Below are 17140 nucleotides of genomic sequence, written 5' to 3' on the forward strand. Positions count from 1 at the left end.
CACAGGAAGCTAAAAGTACTTCTGGCTATGGGCATTCCATACTACTTTCATCTTGAATATATCATTTGCTGCACATTTTTCTGGTTTAAAAGTGAATATTGTTCTGATAATTAGGTAAGCCTGAGGAGGTAGGAAACCTTAACCACTAGGTTTATATAAGTCCCCTATCTCAGTAACCAGTATAACTGAAAGCTGAGGTTTTGGGCTTTCCTCAAGCCTCTCTGCTACATATTTGGCACTTAACTTTACTAATGTCATCATTAATAATCATAAAGAATGAGGAAATGGTGGCCCAGAGAGGAAAATTCATACAGACATTTGTTGAAACTGGGACAAGAGCTCAAGAACTGGGACCAGAACTTAACTTTCTGCCCTAATAAATAGGGTGGGACTTGGGGGAAGAATTTCCTATTTTGATGTGGTCTCTTAAATCACAAATTAACAATTGTTCAAGACACAGTAGAGTAAATGTAAAAACGAAATGAGCACAAAATTTTAATTCTTAAGGAGATTGAAAATATAATTTGTTTTGGCTAGTATGAAATAATAATCACAGTTAACATTTTTTGTGTTTAATTCAGGGCCAGGTAACTGTTTTCTTTATAATATCTCATTTAATTTTTATAACAGCCTTCAGAGAGGTAGGTATTATTACTATATACAGATGGAAAAACTGAAGCTGTAATATTGAGCTGATAGTAAGTAGCAGGACTGGTAATCAAATTTAGATCTGACTCTAAAGCCAAAGTTGTGAACTATTGCATAATATACTCTGGCTTTTTTTTCAACTTAAGCCTGCCTTTTCTAAGAGGAAATAGGTTATGAGAAAACCCATCCAAAGTGTATTCCTTCCCGGGGCGCCTGGGTGGCTTAGTCGGTTAAGCGTCCGACTTTCGCTTGGGTCATGATCTCGCGGTTCGTGGGTTCGGGCCCCGCGTCGGGCTCTGTGCTGACTGCCAGCTCAGAGCCTGGAGCCTGTTTCAGCCCGTGACTCCCTCTCTCTCTGACCCTCCCCTGCTCACGCTGTCTCTCTCTCTGTCTCCTAGAAATAAATTTTAAAAAAAATTAAAAAAAAAAAAAAAACAAAGTGTATTCCTTCTGTAGATCCCTTTTTATTAAAAAAAAAAAGTGTTTTGAATTGTAATCATTTTAATATTATAAACTCCAGCAATTGGGAAAATACATAGTGATTATTCACTCCCTCTAAAAATTAGTGAAATATAGTCTAGTAGCATCTAGCCTTAACCTTTTATTTTATTTTTAAACAGAAACATTGTTCCTTTCATCTTGAGCGATTACAAGAATCACAAAAGGTCACTATACAGATATCACAGGTTAGAGAGATTGTACCCTTTTCTGGATAAAGAGCATGAATCCATTGGCACAGGCCTTATATATAAAGAGGGGTTGAAACTGACTTTATTTAGAGGAACTAAAGCACATTCCCACATAACCCTATTCCTCAAATGAGTGAAGTGACAGCTATCAGGTTTTATAATTAACCTCCTTCTGAAGAGTGAAGGGAACTAGAGAAAGCAGGTAGCTACTCAGCCATTTATGACTTGCTTTCTAGAATCATTTTTGACATTATTTGAAAGTTTGGTGGAATAGAAAAGTTACCAGTGAAAATAGCAGGTTTTCTGTGTTGTACTCTCAAATGAGTTGCCATAGAAAGAGTAAAATAAGTGTAAAGTTTAACATGAACACAAATTTTAGGAACTGGTGGAATTACAAAATCTTCTGCTTATTGCCTTGGATAGAAACTTTACCATTTTAGAATTATCTTTTTAAAATCTGCACTTAAGTTGATGCATTAGGAACTAGATGGCTCTTTAAACCTTGCTATAATTTGTTTCTAAATGGGGTTCTTCAGTCCAGACTAAAAGAAGATCCAAAGATCTGTGCACTTTGTTGCTCTGAGAGAAAATGTCCACTGAATATTGTGAAATAATAAATGTAAATATGCATAAGGATGTATGAACACATAGCCTTGGTATAAGTACTTTGGAAATCCCCAGAAGTAAAACTCATAGTCATGGTCTTTCAGGGAGTTTAAATGTAGTTGGAGAGTTTACCCATTTTTTTAAGCAGACAAACTTAGATGTTCTCTAAACTAAAATTCTGTGTTTCTCAATTGCTTAGTTGTTTTTTGTTTTGTGAGAGAATGTAGAATCTCTCCCTAATACTCAAAGAAAATGTTCAATGTCTTTCTTGTCATATGGTTATCCCTTTTATTTTAGAATGATCTCATGTGTTGTAGTCCGGTTTCCTCTTCAGTTCATTTTTTCTGAGTAGTTTTGAAATTAAAGAGGATTTCTACAGCTTCTAGTCATGAAATTATAGTCTTTCTCTCTTGGATATATAATTGATTACTTCTGCTGAGTTTGGTTTGTGCTATCTCTTAGACTTTCTTTATAGATTAGTTCTTAAGCTTTCAGAGAAGTTGGATTAACTTCTGGACTTAAGAACTTCAAGCAGCTTACTCAGAAAGTGTCAGGTTGAAGCACTGCCTGAAAGTTACCCCTTTCCCCCATAATGTGTTTTCTTGACATTTGGGAACTTGTTTTATTTACTTGTACACATCATCCTGTAAGTAGTCACACATTAATTTTAAATTTCAGTCCAAAATTACCTTGTGCCCTTTGCTTATTTGCATTATGCCTTTTTTGACAGTGGTCTAATTAATTTAATCGTTCCATTCTGGCCATGTGTGTTTAAACGAGTACACATTGGCTTTTTCATTAAAACAAACATTTCTTATAAGTCTATATAGAAATATTTAAGTAGCTGGTCAAAAAGATGGCTGTTGCTATTTTGATAATTGTTGCTGGCAGTTAAGTAACCTTTTAGGGTTCTAGAACTCTCAACACTTGGTTATAGGAAACTAGTTTCTGGCAGTTCCTGATGTGAGCACACCAGGTTTTGTTTGCTGTTTGTGTTTTGATGTAAAAGCACTTTAATTAAAATAACAATTAGTGTTTGAAGTTATAAGTCGCTGAACATACTTCTTGATGTGTTGTTAAGTATGGTCTTTGCTGCCTATTTTGTAAGGATTGAAAATGATTTGTCCTTTTCCCAGTTTTCCCTTTAGTTTATAGCAGAGAAGGAGCAAACAGGGCAAAGGAAAGAGTAGGTGACAGAGTTTAGGTAGTTAATCCTTGTAGTCTGTCTTTATGAAAGAGGAGTAGTTATTGCATGTATACAGATAATATTTAAACATGAATATATCTTAGAGATATTTATTAATTGGATTAGATGTGTTCTTAAAATACACCAGCCTAATTTATCAAATGGCTTTTTCCCCTCCAGTTCTGTAGAAAATGTTCTCAAAACACTCGTGAAAAGCTGCCGGCCGTAAGTAGCCTCTCATTTTATAAAGCCTCTTACTTTTTCTTTGGGCTTTTCCCCATCCTTAGTATGCTTTGAAGAGAAAATTAAAGGTATAAATAGTTTCTAACAGTGTGATGTTAGTCACTGGGCACAACATATCATTTCCAACTCTTGAACTAAATTATTCAGCTTTCATTTATAAATTTAGAAATTTTTAAGTGATGTGGGTGTCACACATTATAAAATAAGAATGCCATAATTTATGTATAATTGTCTTTACTTGAAAGATTTTCCTAGAGTATCATTACTCAGATAAAAAATATTTTCCAAAATGAGTATTGTAGGTATTGCATCAAAACAAAAATATGAGTAATAATGAAAAGGTGTTCAGACATTTTTTAAGTATTTTTAAAACTTTTTAAAATGTTTTTAATCCTTTTTTTTTTTTTTTTTTTTTTGAGAGAGAGACTCTGAGCACGAGCAAGGGAGGCACAGAGAGAGGGAGACACAGAAAAAAAAAAAAAAAAGCAGGCTCCAGGCTCTCATCTGTCAGCACAGAGCCCGACACAGGGCTCGAACTCATGAACCCTGAGATCATAATCTGAACTGAAGTTGGATGCTTAACCAACTGAGCCACCCTGGCAACCCTAAATATTTTTCAAAGTAAAAGACATTTTATTTATTTATTTATTTTTTAAAATTTATTTTTTATTTATTTATTTTTTTAAATGTTTTATTTATTTCTAGGAGAGAGAGACAGCATGAGCAGGGGAGGGTCAGAGAGAGAAGGATTCACAGACTGAAACAGGCTCCAGGCTCTGAGCTGGCAGTCAGCACAGAGCCCGACGCGGGGCTCGAACCCACGAACCGCAAGATCATGACCTAAGTGAAAGTCGGACGCTCAACCGACTAAGCCACCCAGGCGCCCCAAAAGACATTTTTTAAAGTTCTTTTACAATAGAACATACAGAAATATTCCATCTTCTTCTATTTAAACATGAATTTGGGTTGAATTTAGTTTAAATCAATTAAAGTCCAGTTCTTTCACTCGAACTATTGTTTATCAGGGTGTTCTTAGACTGCTTATCCTGCTATGTATGGATGCAGTGAATTTTTTTGAATAGAAAACCCTATTTTATCATATTTTTATAATATGAGTTAAAGTTATAAATGGTTTTATAAATCAGGTATTTATTGCTGACCTACCATACTACTCAGTCTTGGGCAACTGTATTTTTAAGATATAGTCTCCCTTTTAAGATTGAGGCTTGGGGCACCTGGGTGGCTCAGTCGGTTAAGCATCCGACTTCGGCTCAGGTCATGGTCTCACAGTTCGTGGGTTCGAGCCCCGCATCGGGCTCTGTGCTTTCAGCTAGCTCAGAGTCTGGAGCCTGTTTTGGATTCTGTATCTCCCTCTCTCTCTGACCCTCCCCTGCTCACGCTGTCTATCTCTCTCAGAAATAAATAAAACATTAAAAAATTAAAAAAAAAAAAAAAAGGATTGAGGCTTAAGATCTAACCTGAGTCATAAGCCACCAATGAGGAAATGTCATTTTGAGCTAGGCATTTACTTCTTAAGTCTGTTTCCTGACTGGAAATTTGATCATCACTGGGCTACTTAGTGGTTTTTAGGTTCTTAGGCAATTCATAGAACACCCAAGCTTTACTTTTGTATTACTAAGCTAACAGTTGACTCTGAAAAATTAGAAAGGAGAATTGGTGTATGAGATCTTTAAAGGCACTATATATATATTGTGTGTGTGTGTGTGTGTTCTAAACTGTGGCACAGTGACATGGCACATAGATGTTTGGTGAACCCAAAGAAGTATTACTAGAAATGTAGGTTTATTTTTCACATAAGGAATGAAGTGTGATTCTAATTAATACAGATGGAGAAAAGATATAATAGGATTAATAATGTGACTTGTAGGCCAAACCTACAAGTGTATTTGAAAGGGTTTCCTAACTTTTTCGGCCATACCCAAATTAAATTTCTCATAAACTTTTTTGTTATTATTATTTTAAATCCCTTAATGGATATTTAGTAATTATACATGGGTTCTCTTTTTCCATTTACCTTTGTTTTGCTTATGAATGCACATTTTAGATTTTAATTTCGTGAATATTCTCTATTCCAGGGCCTCTCCTGCCCATTTCCTAGACTTGTAGAATGTTAGTACCTGTAGGACCAGACCATCTGGTCTAACCCGCTCTTGTATTATAAGAGAGCTCTATGTATTATAAGAGGAAATGGTTTGTCCAGTTGTCCTCTTTTTCATGTCACTTATTATCCATTTATATAGACTAGATTCTCTGTTACTAAATTTTTTTTCCTGTTGTTATTACATAGCACACAGGAAGGGAAAAACTACAAGAAACATGTATATTTATATTTTTAGGTTATTTTAAGTGACTTTGTGTTTTATAAGTTTTATCAGCTTACAGCATTTTTCTAAGTCTTGTAGACAGGAAGAAAATTTACCTTTAAGTATGACAGGGTATTATTTTAGAGGTACAAAATGTGTTTAAGTTAACTTGAGATTTGTGGTGTGTGTGCTATACCTTTTGAAATCCCTCCTGCCCCTTTTTTGGTCAGTCTTATGTTGATGTTGTAGAGTTTTTTTTTTTTTTTTAAGCAGCGATGAGATAAATGAAAACCTTCTTTTTTATTAGATACTTTCCAGCAGATGCCACAGCTGAGATGCTAGAAGAATGGCGGCCTTTAATGTGCCCTTTTGACGTAACAATGCAAAAGGCCATCACTTATTTTGAAATATTTCTTCCTACCTCCCTTCCTCCAGAACTTCATCATAAAGGTTTTAAGTAAGTATATACACATCTTGACAAATTATAGAATAGAGCAAGAAATAGAGATGTATAATAAGCAAACCAGTAAAGCAATTATATATAAGTAAACAAAAATTGACTAACTCAACCATTGTGTTGATTATACTTGAAGTGTATGAAGGCTGAAATAATTAAGCAGAAGATTGTAAAAGAATAGAGAATAATGCTTGTATGTCAAGCCAAAATAAGATGAGGGCTTTTCCAGGCTGGCTCAGATGGTACATTGTGTGACCATTGTTGTTCTCGGAGTTGTGAGTTTGAGCCCCATGTTGCAGGTAGAGCTTACTTAAAAAAAAAAAAAAAAAAAACCTTAAAAAATGAAAAAGAAAAGATAAAGGCTTTAATTTAAGAAAGGAAGAGAGAAAGAATAAAAATGCAAAAAGTAGTAGAAAATGTCAGTAAATAAGCCGTGATAAAAATATTAAATTGTATGGAGTTCAGGGAAAGGGAAAGTGTTTTTCTAAAACTTGTTTTTTTTTCATCACTGAAAGTTTTTCTTGGGTCTTTTTTATAATTTTTTACTTTACTTGTTTAGTCCTTTCACCATTTTTAAGAATTTTTTCTCTGGGGTGGCTCAGTCAGTTAAGCGTCCAATTCTTGATAATCAGCTCAGGTCTTGATCTCATGGTCATGAGTTCAAGCCATGCTGTGCTCCGTGATGACCATGAAGCCTACTTTAAAAAAAAAAACAACAACTTTTTTTTAGATGACTATAGGTATAAAACAAGTCCTAGAACAAAACATATTTAGACTGTGCTTTTAAGAAAAAAGGAAAAAGTATGAAAAAAAGACTGGAAGGAAATAGGTGTTATTACCGTGTTGTGGGGTCATCCTTACTCCTGCCCCCCCATATTTTCTATAGCGAGGAGTCAAATCTTTTATTTTTTTCAAATCAGAAATTTTGTATTTAGCCATATATTGAGGAAATGTTGATTTTCATCCAGAAATTCTAAAAACATTTCATTTATTTGACCTTTTAAAGATTGGTGAACAATATTGCAGCATTTTCTTGCCCTTACATTCTCTTCTGTTTAATCTAAAACAATTTCCCCCACAATAATTTAGTTGTATATAACACTTCGTGACTCATTTCTTCCGGGGAACATTTATTGTGGTGGTAGTTAATGGCATAATTACTAATTGGCTTATTAAAAGAATGCAAGGGAGAGTTGCAAGAACAGGTAGTAATAGGAAAATATTAAAGGAGAAAATGAAAGGAAAAGAGACCCTTGTAAACAGCATTAGATAGGGGTGGACAGTAATTATTTAACAGTCAAGTAGGGGGTTGATGAGATTACTCTTTTAGCAAAAGTGTATTGGAAGGGGAATATTCGGAAAAAATAGTTGTTTCATTAAATTTGTAACATTGAGTATTATTTTTTCTAGGTTGTATAGTTATCAGTAAGAATAATAGATTTAAAAAGTACAAAGGATACCTGGCTTTGAACCACTTTCTATAAATCACTTGCTATTCATAACATTTTTCTTCTTCAGACTTTGGTTTGATGAATTAATTGGCCTTTGGGTTTCAGTGCAAAATCTCCCACAGTGGGAGGGGGTGAGTATCCTTTTTTTTTCCTTCTATACTATCAGATCATTGGATAAGTAACTTCAGTTCCTTAGAATTGGCTATTGGCAATGATGTAATTGGGGTTTTTTTGTTTGTTTTTAAATTCTGTTTGCTGTTTTCTAACAGAAACAGACACTTGTTTTTACCAATGTCTAGAAGCATGTGCATGTATTCTGAAATGCATGAAATGTAAGACTGTTTGCTTTTGTACCTTCACTAGCATGTTGTTAGAAACATTGTGGATGTTTTCTTTATGCTTATTAGATTAAAATGTCTTCTGTTTGCTTTGTGAATCATGCTTTGTCATTTACCTCTTAGTAAGCATTTCAGCTACAGTTGATTTTAAATGGGTGACAAGAATCAAAACTGAAATTTGGAGATTTTTGAAAAAGGAGCCATAAACCTATATTAAATTAAGTTTGTGTTAATGATAATAGCTGAAACAACAAATGGATAAGGTGTGTGACTGATACTTATTAACAACAGGTGTATTTACTTAATTGTCTTTCTTTTTTGTTTACTTTCAGCAACTAGTAAATCTCTTTGCTCGATTGGCTACAGATAATATAGGGTACATAGATTGGGATCCATATGTACCAAAGGTAATGGAGAACATTTGAGGATGCAACATACAGTAGTACTGATACCATTTGTGTCTTTAAGAAGTGTGTTTTGTATGCTAGTTGCTAAATTTTTTTTGACCACTCTGTAAAAACATAAAGAGTATCGGAATAGATCATTTATTTTCAAAAATTAATTGGATCATATTAAGGTATTAGAAATGTGTGATTTTTGTCTTGCCTATGTAGGACATGAAATAGAAGTTTCAGAGCGAGTAATTTAGAAAGTACGAAGTATATTATTCAGGGGGTCTTAGATTCATACCTTCCAACAAGTTTTCGGTATTGTATTTGATTGCTATTGTAGAGTGTTCTCCACTTTTTATATTGCATTTTCCTCAAGTAAATAAAACTAGAGTGTCTCTAGTTGCAGTGTTCTTAACATTGCATCTTCCATATTGTTTTAGCTGCAGTAAGTTCAAAAGGGCTTGCACGGGGCATGCAGGTGATTCTGATGCACACCTTGACAGAGCAGGGCTTCAGAGCAGCAGAAGTTAAACCTTCTGTTTACCTATGCTGTCCAGTGGAAACTAAGGAGGAAAAGTAATTTTCTCCCATCTTTGGGCTCTGAAATGTTACTAATGACAGGTTTTAAATATAAATTATTAAAATGCAATTATTTAAATGCCAGATTAAAATGCAAATTCTTAGGAAAAAATGAAATCGTTGTTAGAATTTTGAAAGGGAAAATAACCCACTAGAAGATAAGTATTTGCATTTATATCTCATTTGTTTGTTTACGGGTGGGTACATGCATACAGCTGCTTCAGATTCATGCCCCTGTGACCTCATTCTCATTTAAAAAAAAGCAGATAGGGGTGCCTGGCTGGCTTAGTTGTTAGAGCATGTGGCTCTTGACCTCAGGGTCATGAGTTGGAGTCCCACGTTGGATGTAGTTACTTAAATAAATAAACTTTAAAAATATAATGAAGTATTTTAAAAAGTAGATACCTCTGTAAATTTTATGGAATATAGCAATATATAAAACTACCAAACAGTATGTAATTTTGCTTAAAAACTGATCCAATGAGAATACATCCACTAACACTAATACATATCACTTCAGTTATTTAAGGAGTTACTTAACACCTATAAATATTTATTCTTAATTCTTTTTTTCTTTTGAAAGATATTTACAAGAATTCTGAGAAGCTTGAACCTCCCAGTGGGAAGCAGTCAAGTGTTAGTCCCAAGATTTTTAACAAATGCTTATGATATAGGACATGCTGTAATATGGATCACCGCTATGATGGTTTGTAACACATTAGCTCATCTAAATTTTGTGTTAACCATACAAAAATTCTGTATAATTACATAAGGCTATATTAGTGTCCTAGTTGATCATCTGATTCTTCAATATTTTTTGATGTAGTAAGCTAATGTTTATCAGACCCAGAATGTAGCCATAACACACCATTTATAAATCTCTCTAGCCAATGAATCCTAAAAATAGAGTCAAAGTTTAGAATTTTAAGAGATTCAGAATGTCTAACAGTCTTACAGATCAAGGACCAGACTCACAGATAAAAGGTCAAGATCATGATAAATATAGGGTTAGAACTCAAGGTTTTGCATATTCTCAGTACTGACGCATTCAGTGTTGAAGATTACACTGATCACAAAGCTAATTACACAAAGTAATCTTGGTGAAGGGAGAAGTATGAAGGATTACTTTAATGACATCCTTGAAGGAAAGTAAGAATATATCCACATGCTTAGATTTCATTGGCCTCTTCCAAGTAAGAATATTAAAACAATTTCATACTATAATTTTCTAGATTGTCATTCATTGTGTTACTACAGCTGTTTCTTCTTAAAATTATTATTCTGTGCTTAATATTTTTTCCTAGGTTGTTTGGTTGTGTTTTTTTCTGTGGACAAGGCAGGATAGTTGTGACAAGTTTAACTCTTAAATTTTATTTTTAGATTAAAAAGAGAAATTCAGGGGCATCGGGGTGGCTCAGTCAGTCATAGCTTGAGGGATCGAGCCCCATGTTGGGCTTTGTGCTGACATTCAGAGCCTGGAGCCTGCTTCGGATTCTGTGCCCCCCCCCCCTCGCTGCCCCTCCCTTGTTCATGATCTCGATCTCTCTCTCTCTCAGAAATCAGAGATTTTAATGTTTTTAAACATTAAAAAAAATTTTTAAAGAAATTCATTCACCCCATTTTTGTGATTTAATTATTAAACAGGAAAATCTTATTTTCTTTCTAGTACTCTGTAAGAACAAAAACATCTGATGTTTACTATCTTACATTAGCAGTTCTTTTTTTAGGAGCCACAGAATTATATCATGATTAGTATCAGCCTAATTTTAGTTAATGTTGCTGTTCTTTCTCATACAGATTTTCCCATTGAGAGCTTTATTTTGTGTTAAATATGAATATTGGATATAATAAAAAGTGCTAATTATGCTAGGATTTTGAAATTTTTGTTGGTTTTTTTTTTTTTTTTTTTTTTTTTTTTTTTTTTTTTTTTTTTTTTTTTTTTTTTTTTTTTTTTTTTTTTGCTATGGAATTATTATGGTCTCTTTAGTAGTTGACTTATTCTAAATTGGGAACATGAACATGGATTTCATTTCAGCAGGAAAACATGTTCCTCAAACAATTTGACAGTTTACCCTAAGTCTATGCTGCTTCTTGAAAGATCATCTTGAGAGAGAGAGAGAAGGTTTTAAAACCAAGTTGTAGTTCTTTATCCTGAGGCCTGTTCAGCTTGATAAGATTGAATGCTTTTTTCATCATTTTCCCCCCAGGTCATATTGTTGTTTGATGTGTTTGTTTGGGCCATAGATTAAGAAAAAACTATTTTTCCTTTGAGTCAAAATGTGGTCAAATAATCACAGGTTTAGTCATTTGAAACATTTAGGAATAATAATAATAAATTATTTGAATCCATTTATGTAAATCCCATATCTTTATTTCCTGCAATAAGAAATTCACTCCTCAGATTTTTTAAGGAACACTTTTCATGCCTGATGTTAGCACTCTTGGTTATTTTAAGACTCTTTTAGTGACAAAGTTATTTCACTGCAGAAGAGTAAAATATGCTGGTATCCTAAATTGAAAGATGTCTTTGGAGTTATCTAAGTTGGTTTCAGTAGGTTGACCTTACTTTTAGTAGAGTGTTTTGAATTTAGGATTGTGGGAAGTTTACTGGTGAATTGTATTTGGCTCTTATTTAGAGGTACAATTGTTTTTTCTCGTCAAGATGGATATGCACCATGTTACAGAGTTCTGTGTAGACTTGGGCCTCTTGACACTCTTCAATTTTCCAGGGTCCTGAGGGTACTGATATTTTTATTCTTTTGTCTGAATAGGGTGGACCAAGTAAGCTAGTACAGAAACACTTGGCTGGTTTGTTTAACAGCATCACATCTTTTTACCACCCTTCAAATAATGGGCGCTGGCTGGTGAGTATGTTCATTTTTTATTGGAGGGTTTGGAACTTTTTAAAGATAAGGTCACACATAACTATTGCCTATTGTGCAACCTAAAATACAATTTCTGTCCTTCATATAAGTATAACCTTTGGCTATATGTAGCTGATTAAGTTCAGATTAAGATATTGTATTCGTAGAACATTAAAATAACACTGGTTAGGTAACTGGTGACAAAATGTCGCATTCTGGTAATAGAAAGTAGTGTTAGTTGTGGGTTTTGGTTTTTGGATTTTGTTTTCTTTCCACATTGCCTGGTAAAAATGGTTTTTCACGTAATAGAAGATTCATTTGGTGCTAAAATTAAAATTGACATTTGAGGGGCACCTGGGTGGCTCAGTTGGTTAAGTGTTCAACTCTTGATTTCAGCTCAGGTCATGATCTCACTGTTCATGAGTTTGAGCCTAGGAGCCCCGCATCAGGCTCTGCACCAGCAGCATGGAGCCTGCTTGGAATTCTCTGTCTACTGTCTCACTTCCATCCCCTGCTCGTGCTTGCTCTCTCTCAAAAATAAATTTTATTGAAAAAAAAATAAAATTGGCACTGGAAACATATTTATTATTATTAGTAATTAGTTTATAATAGTATTTTTTTCTAGTTATGCTGCGTAGGTCTTTGTAATAGATAGTAAGAGCTGTAATTTTAAGACATTTTACTTGGAGCATAGAAAGGAACCATAACTATCTGTGCAGGAAATCGAACCTACCTTGGACTTTTTGCTTCTGTGTCCCCAGAACAAGTTAATGAAACTACTTCAGCGGTTGCCAAACAGTGTTGTTAGAAGATTACATCGTGAAAGATACAAGAAGCCTTCTTGGTTAACTCCCGTGCCTGATAGCCATAAGCTTACTGATCAAGATGTTACAGACTTTGTACGATGCATTATTCAACCTGTCCTCTTGGCTATGTTTAGCAAAACTGGTAGTTTAGAAGCAGCCCAGGCTCTGCAGAATCTTGCACTCATGAGACCTGAATTAGTAATACCCCCTGTACTTGAAAGGTAAGTGTCGCTTTACATGTTTGGTTAAAGCCATCGGCGGCTGTTCTGGTTATCTCTTGCTTCTACTCTTCTGTTCTGCTTAGATGTCTTTTCTGTGGCTTCTGTTTTGCTCTCTTGCTACTTGTTCCTAGAGGAGAAGCAAGGCATTTTAACCTAATGATTGGTAGCTTGATAAAGGTTCACTGAAGAGAAAAGAAAATTGATACTCAATAGATAAAATATTTTTGGTTTAGTGGCACATTTTAGTTTCTTAAGTTTGTGCTCATAAAGTAAGGATGCCTGGTGGGCTCAGTCAATGGAGCGTGTGACTCTTGATCTCAGGGTTGTGAGTCCAAGCCCCAAGTTGAGTACAGAGGTTACTTAAAGTTGTTTTAGAAAGCAAGCAAGTAAGCAAGCTCTGGCTGCTTTTACATCAAAGTACAAGTGTCACTAAATATTGAGAACATGGCAGCGAAAGTGATTTTGGGTTTCTTTTCTTTCTTAGAATCAATGGTACAGAAGAAAATTTGACTATCTTTATTGTTTTCGTGTATTAAATAATCTTACGGGTTCATGAGTTTGCACAATGATTTCATGGGTTCGTGAGTTTGAGCTCCACATTGGGCTCTGTGCTGTCAGTGCACAGCCTGCTTCAGATTCTGCTTCAAGTCATCTGTCTACCCCCCTCTCATCCCTCTCCCACTCGTGCTCTCTCTCTCTTTCAAAAAGAAACATTTAAAAAAAAAAAGATCTTGACCAAAATGGATCTCCACTATTTATAAATTTTAGTTGCTCATATTTTCTTGCCCTGTCCTTATTACCATAAATATTCAAGTTTTACCTCATTTTCCAAACCTCTCCCTTTTTTGTGTACACTTTGTGGGCACTGAAACTCTCCCAGTATCTATAACTAAATTTGGAAATTGAATAGGGAAATTAGGCCCTTTATACTCTGTCTCAATCCCCAATATTCTTTGCACTCTGGCCTCCATGTGGTAGCGATGCTAATACTTCAGTGGCCAGTCCCTTGATGTCTCTTATTGAGGAAAGACATACCCTAAGAAGGGACTTCAGTTGTTTGCGTAGCTAAAATACTGAAGAAAAGTCCTTTAAAAAGCAAAAATGTAGAAAATAAATTTTAGGCACTTGGTTTTAGATCTCCTCTGTTAAAGAGTTGGTGTGTTTTCTTCATCATTTAAAGTAAGCATAGGTTTGTTCATTTTTTTACCCTTATTACAAATCCTCTTTTTTTCTACTTATAATGAAATTTCCCTTATTATTTACTTTTTCTGTATAAGAGGAATTTTAAATGACTGCATTTTACACTTTTTCCCCCTATAGGATAGATTCTCAGAATGAAATGACTTGTCAAAGAGTGAATGTTCTTGCCTTGTATTTTACTTACTGATCAAAGACTGTATTTATATTATTCTCCCTTGTTCATGCATTCTAGTGTCAGGAATCTTATACTACGTATCTAGACCAGATTTCCAATTTTAAAATACCAGTCTTATAAAAAGTATAAAATAGGAGAGATTGTTTTTCCAATAAAACAGAAGTGTGGAATAATTATCACTTGCTCTTCTTGAATTCTGATAAATCACTGACCATTAGATTAGATGCAATCCTGTTGGAATGTGGAAGTGGATTCAGGTGGCTGAAATAATGCCAAATCTTGCCAGTTAATGTTCTTTTTCACTGTGAAATATGCATGGAGAACCGTGTGGAGGTACCTTTCCTTTATGTGTGTGATTCTGTTAACTTTAAGAGAGAATACTCACTCAGGATTCTGCTAGCTACCAGCCTTAAAGCCAACATTGTAGTAGTTAATGAATTTGGTAGATTTAATGTATTGTGCCTGTTTATCTATGACAATCTTTTCTTTCTTTCTTTCTTTCTTTCTTTCTTTCTTTCTTTCTTTCTTTCTTTCTTTCTTTCTTTCTTTCTTTTTTTTTTTTTAATTCTGTTTTCAACTGTAGAACATATCCTGCACTGGAGACTTTAACAGAACCTCACCAGCTCACAGCTACTTTAAGTTGTGTAATTGGAGTGGCCCGCAGTTTAGTATCAGGGGGCAGATGGTTTCCTGAAGGTCCAACACACATGCTACCTCTGTTGATGAGAGCATTGCCTGGGGTGGATCCAAATGACTTCAGTAAATGCATGGTAAGCATATTTATCATCTGTTTTGTGTCTGAGTTCTAATTGTGTAAGTAGGCATCCTGTTAAGTGTTGTTCAAATACTCTTTAGAAGATAGTTCAGTGTAAAATTTGTTAATGCTGAAAGAGTTATATCTGTAGATGCCCAAGTTTAGATCTGTGGATGGTTAGTGAACTGTATGTCATCCTTCGTAAGTAATGTGCCATAGCTTGGATACATTTAATGATCATAGGATGTTTTCAAAGCTCGTTATAGGTTTACTTTTTTCCTTAAGTGGAGATACTAAAAATCTTAGCATATGATTATTTGTACTTCCCTTGTCTGTAGTGGTGACAAGGGGGGATGATAACAGCTACTTGGTGCAAAATGCCAGGTCCCATTTATACACACCTCTCCTGCCCTAGGATGTTGGCTTACCTTCCCTCTTCCCCCATCTGTAGCTTTTGCTTCACCATTTTCTATTTCTCCTTAGGTAATGTTGCATCTTTGGGTGGGGGGCAAAGCTAACTTTTCATTGACAGAGAGTTGGAGAATGTTGTGCTTAAACCTAATAAATAACTATGAAAATAAATTTAGTATAACTTCGTTACTAAAATAACAACTCCTTAATCATAAACTTTAAATGTTCATTTCTAAGTGAAAAATTTCCAGGAATATTATTGTGGTATTTCCCTTAAGACCATTTATTTGGGTACTTTTTTATTGTAGCTGATAGTACACTTGTATTTTTTATTAGAATTACATAATTATTGTTAAACTTTTTGCATCTTCCCACAGATCACATTCCAGTTTATAGCAACATTTTCCACTCTGGTGCCTTTAGTAGATTGTTCATCTGTACTACAAGAAAGAAATGACCTCACAGAGGTAAGAATGCTTACTGGTTGTAACAGAATTGGTTAACTGAGTTGTAACTCTTACTGTAAATACATTGTAATATTTGATAGCTTAAATACCAGCAGTTTTAAATTAGTATTTTGTGGGGTACCTGAGTGACTCAAGTCCGTTAAGTGAGAGACACACAATCTGAAGCTGCCTCCAGGCTTTGATCTGTCAGCACAGAGCCCAGCAAGAGGCTCGAACCCATGAACCCTGAGATCATGACCTGAGCCGAAGTCGGATGCTTAACTGACTGGAGCTATACAGGCGCCCCAGAAAATAGGCTGTTTTTGTAAACAACTGACATCTAGAGGTGTGTTTCAGTTTTTTGTCACTTTTAATTTTCTGTTGAGCAAAGGTAGTAGTGGGGGGTTTTTTGTTGTTGTTTGGTGGTTTGGGTTTTTTGTTTTTGTTTTGTTTTAGCTTAGGAATAAATTTGTTGAGGGAATTGACATCTAGTGAACAGACATTTTTTTCATTCTGACTGGTTCTTTTAGAACTGTTTTCTTTATTTGTAGGTGTGTTTCTACTTGAATTTGAATATTCAAGTAGTAAGAGATGATCCTTTACATATACACTAGGAGTTTCAAAACTGTAGTTGATGATAAAGATGGCGATTTGACTTCTGTTTTGGGCCCTTATAAAATATGCTAATTGCTTCTTATTTTGGTTCCTGGGAAGTAGTGGATTGGGTTTTCCTTTCTTTTTTTTTTCTTTTAAATTTTTTTTTAATGTGTTTTATTTATTTCTGAGAGAGAGAGAGAGAGAGCGTGAGCAGGGGAGGGTCGATCGGAAGAGGACACGGCTGAANTGAAACAGGCTCCAGGCTCTGAGCTAGCTGTCAGCACAGAGCCTGACGTGGGGCTCGAACCCACGAACCGTGAGATCATGACCTGAGCTGAAGTCGGACGTTTAACTGACTGAGCCACCCAGACGCCCTGGGATTGGGTTTTTCTAAATTGATATGTGGTAATGGTACTATTTCTCACCATACTCAGTATAATAATACAGTGTTAAATATATTTTGTAGACCACAATTGAGTTTTATTAGTTCTGAGAGGAAAAAAAACAAAAAACCAAAGGCTATTTTAATTTTTCTCCACGTTGAAATGTCATAGGTGGAACGAGAACTTTGTTCAGCCACAGCTGAATTTGAGGATTTTGTCTTACAGTTTATGGACAGGTGAGTTATGTGCTCCAGACCCACCCTTTATTAGACATTGAAAGAAATGATTGTCTTGTCCAGACCACTGTCATGGGACCGAGCTTCTGAAGTTATAAAAGGACAAGTGATGTGTGTGAACCATGCACAGATTG

General features: G+C 34.9%; 1 protein-coding gene across 1 annotated transcript in view; it reads left to right on the forward strand.

Moving 5' to 3' along the window:
* Window positions 1-17140, forward strand: part of PSME4 (proteasome activator subunit 4) — a 100888-nt gene that overhangs the window by 28720 nt on the left and 55028 nt on the right. Inside the window, exons 4-13 of the mRNA XM_039249180.1 lie at window positions 3310-3354; window positions 6004-6153; window positions 7672-7735; window positions 8275-8349; window positions 9497-9619; window positions 11685-11777; window positions 12539-12804; window positions 14763-14949; window positions 15722-15811; window positions 16942-17006. Of these exons, the coding sequence (XP_039105111.1) occupies window positions 3310-3354; window positions 6004-6153; window positions 7672-7735; window positions 8275-8349; window positions 9497-9619; window positions 11685-11777; window positions 12539-12804; window positions 14763-14949; window positions 15722-15811; window positions 16942-17006 (1158 nt within the window). The remainder of the gene's footprint in view (window positions 1-3309; window positions 3355-6003; window positions 6154-7671; window positions 7736-8274; window positions 8350-9496; window positions 9620-11684; window positions 11778-12538; window positions 12805-14762; window positions 14950-15721; window positions 15812-16941; window positions 17007-17140) is intronic.

Source organism: Hyaena hyaena, unplaced genomic scaffold, assembly GCF_003009895.1.
Source record: "Hyaena hyaena isolate Hyena2069 unplaced genomic scaffold, ASM300989v1 scaffold_332, whole genome shotgun sequence".
In the NCBI taxonomy this organism is placed as follows: domain Eukaryota; kingdom Metazoa; phylum Chordata; class Mammalia; order Carnivora; family Hyaenidae; genus Hyaena; species Hyaena hyaena.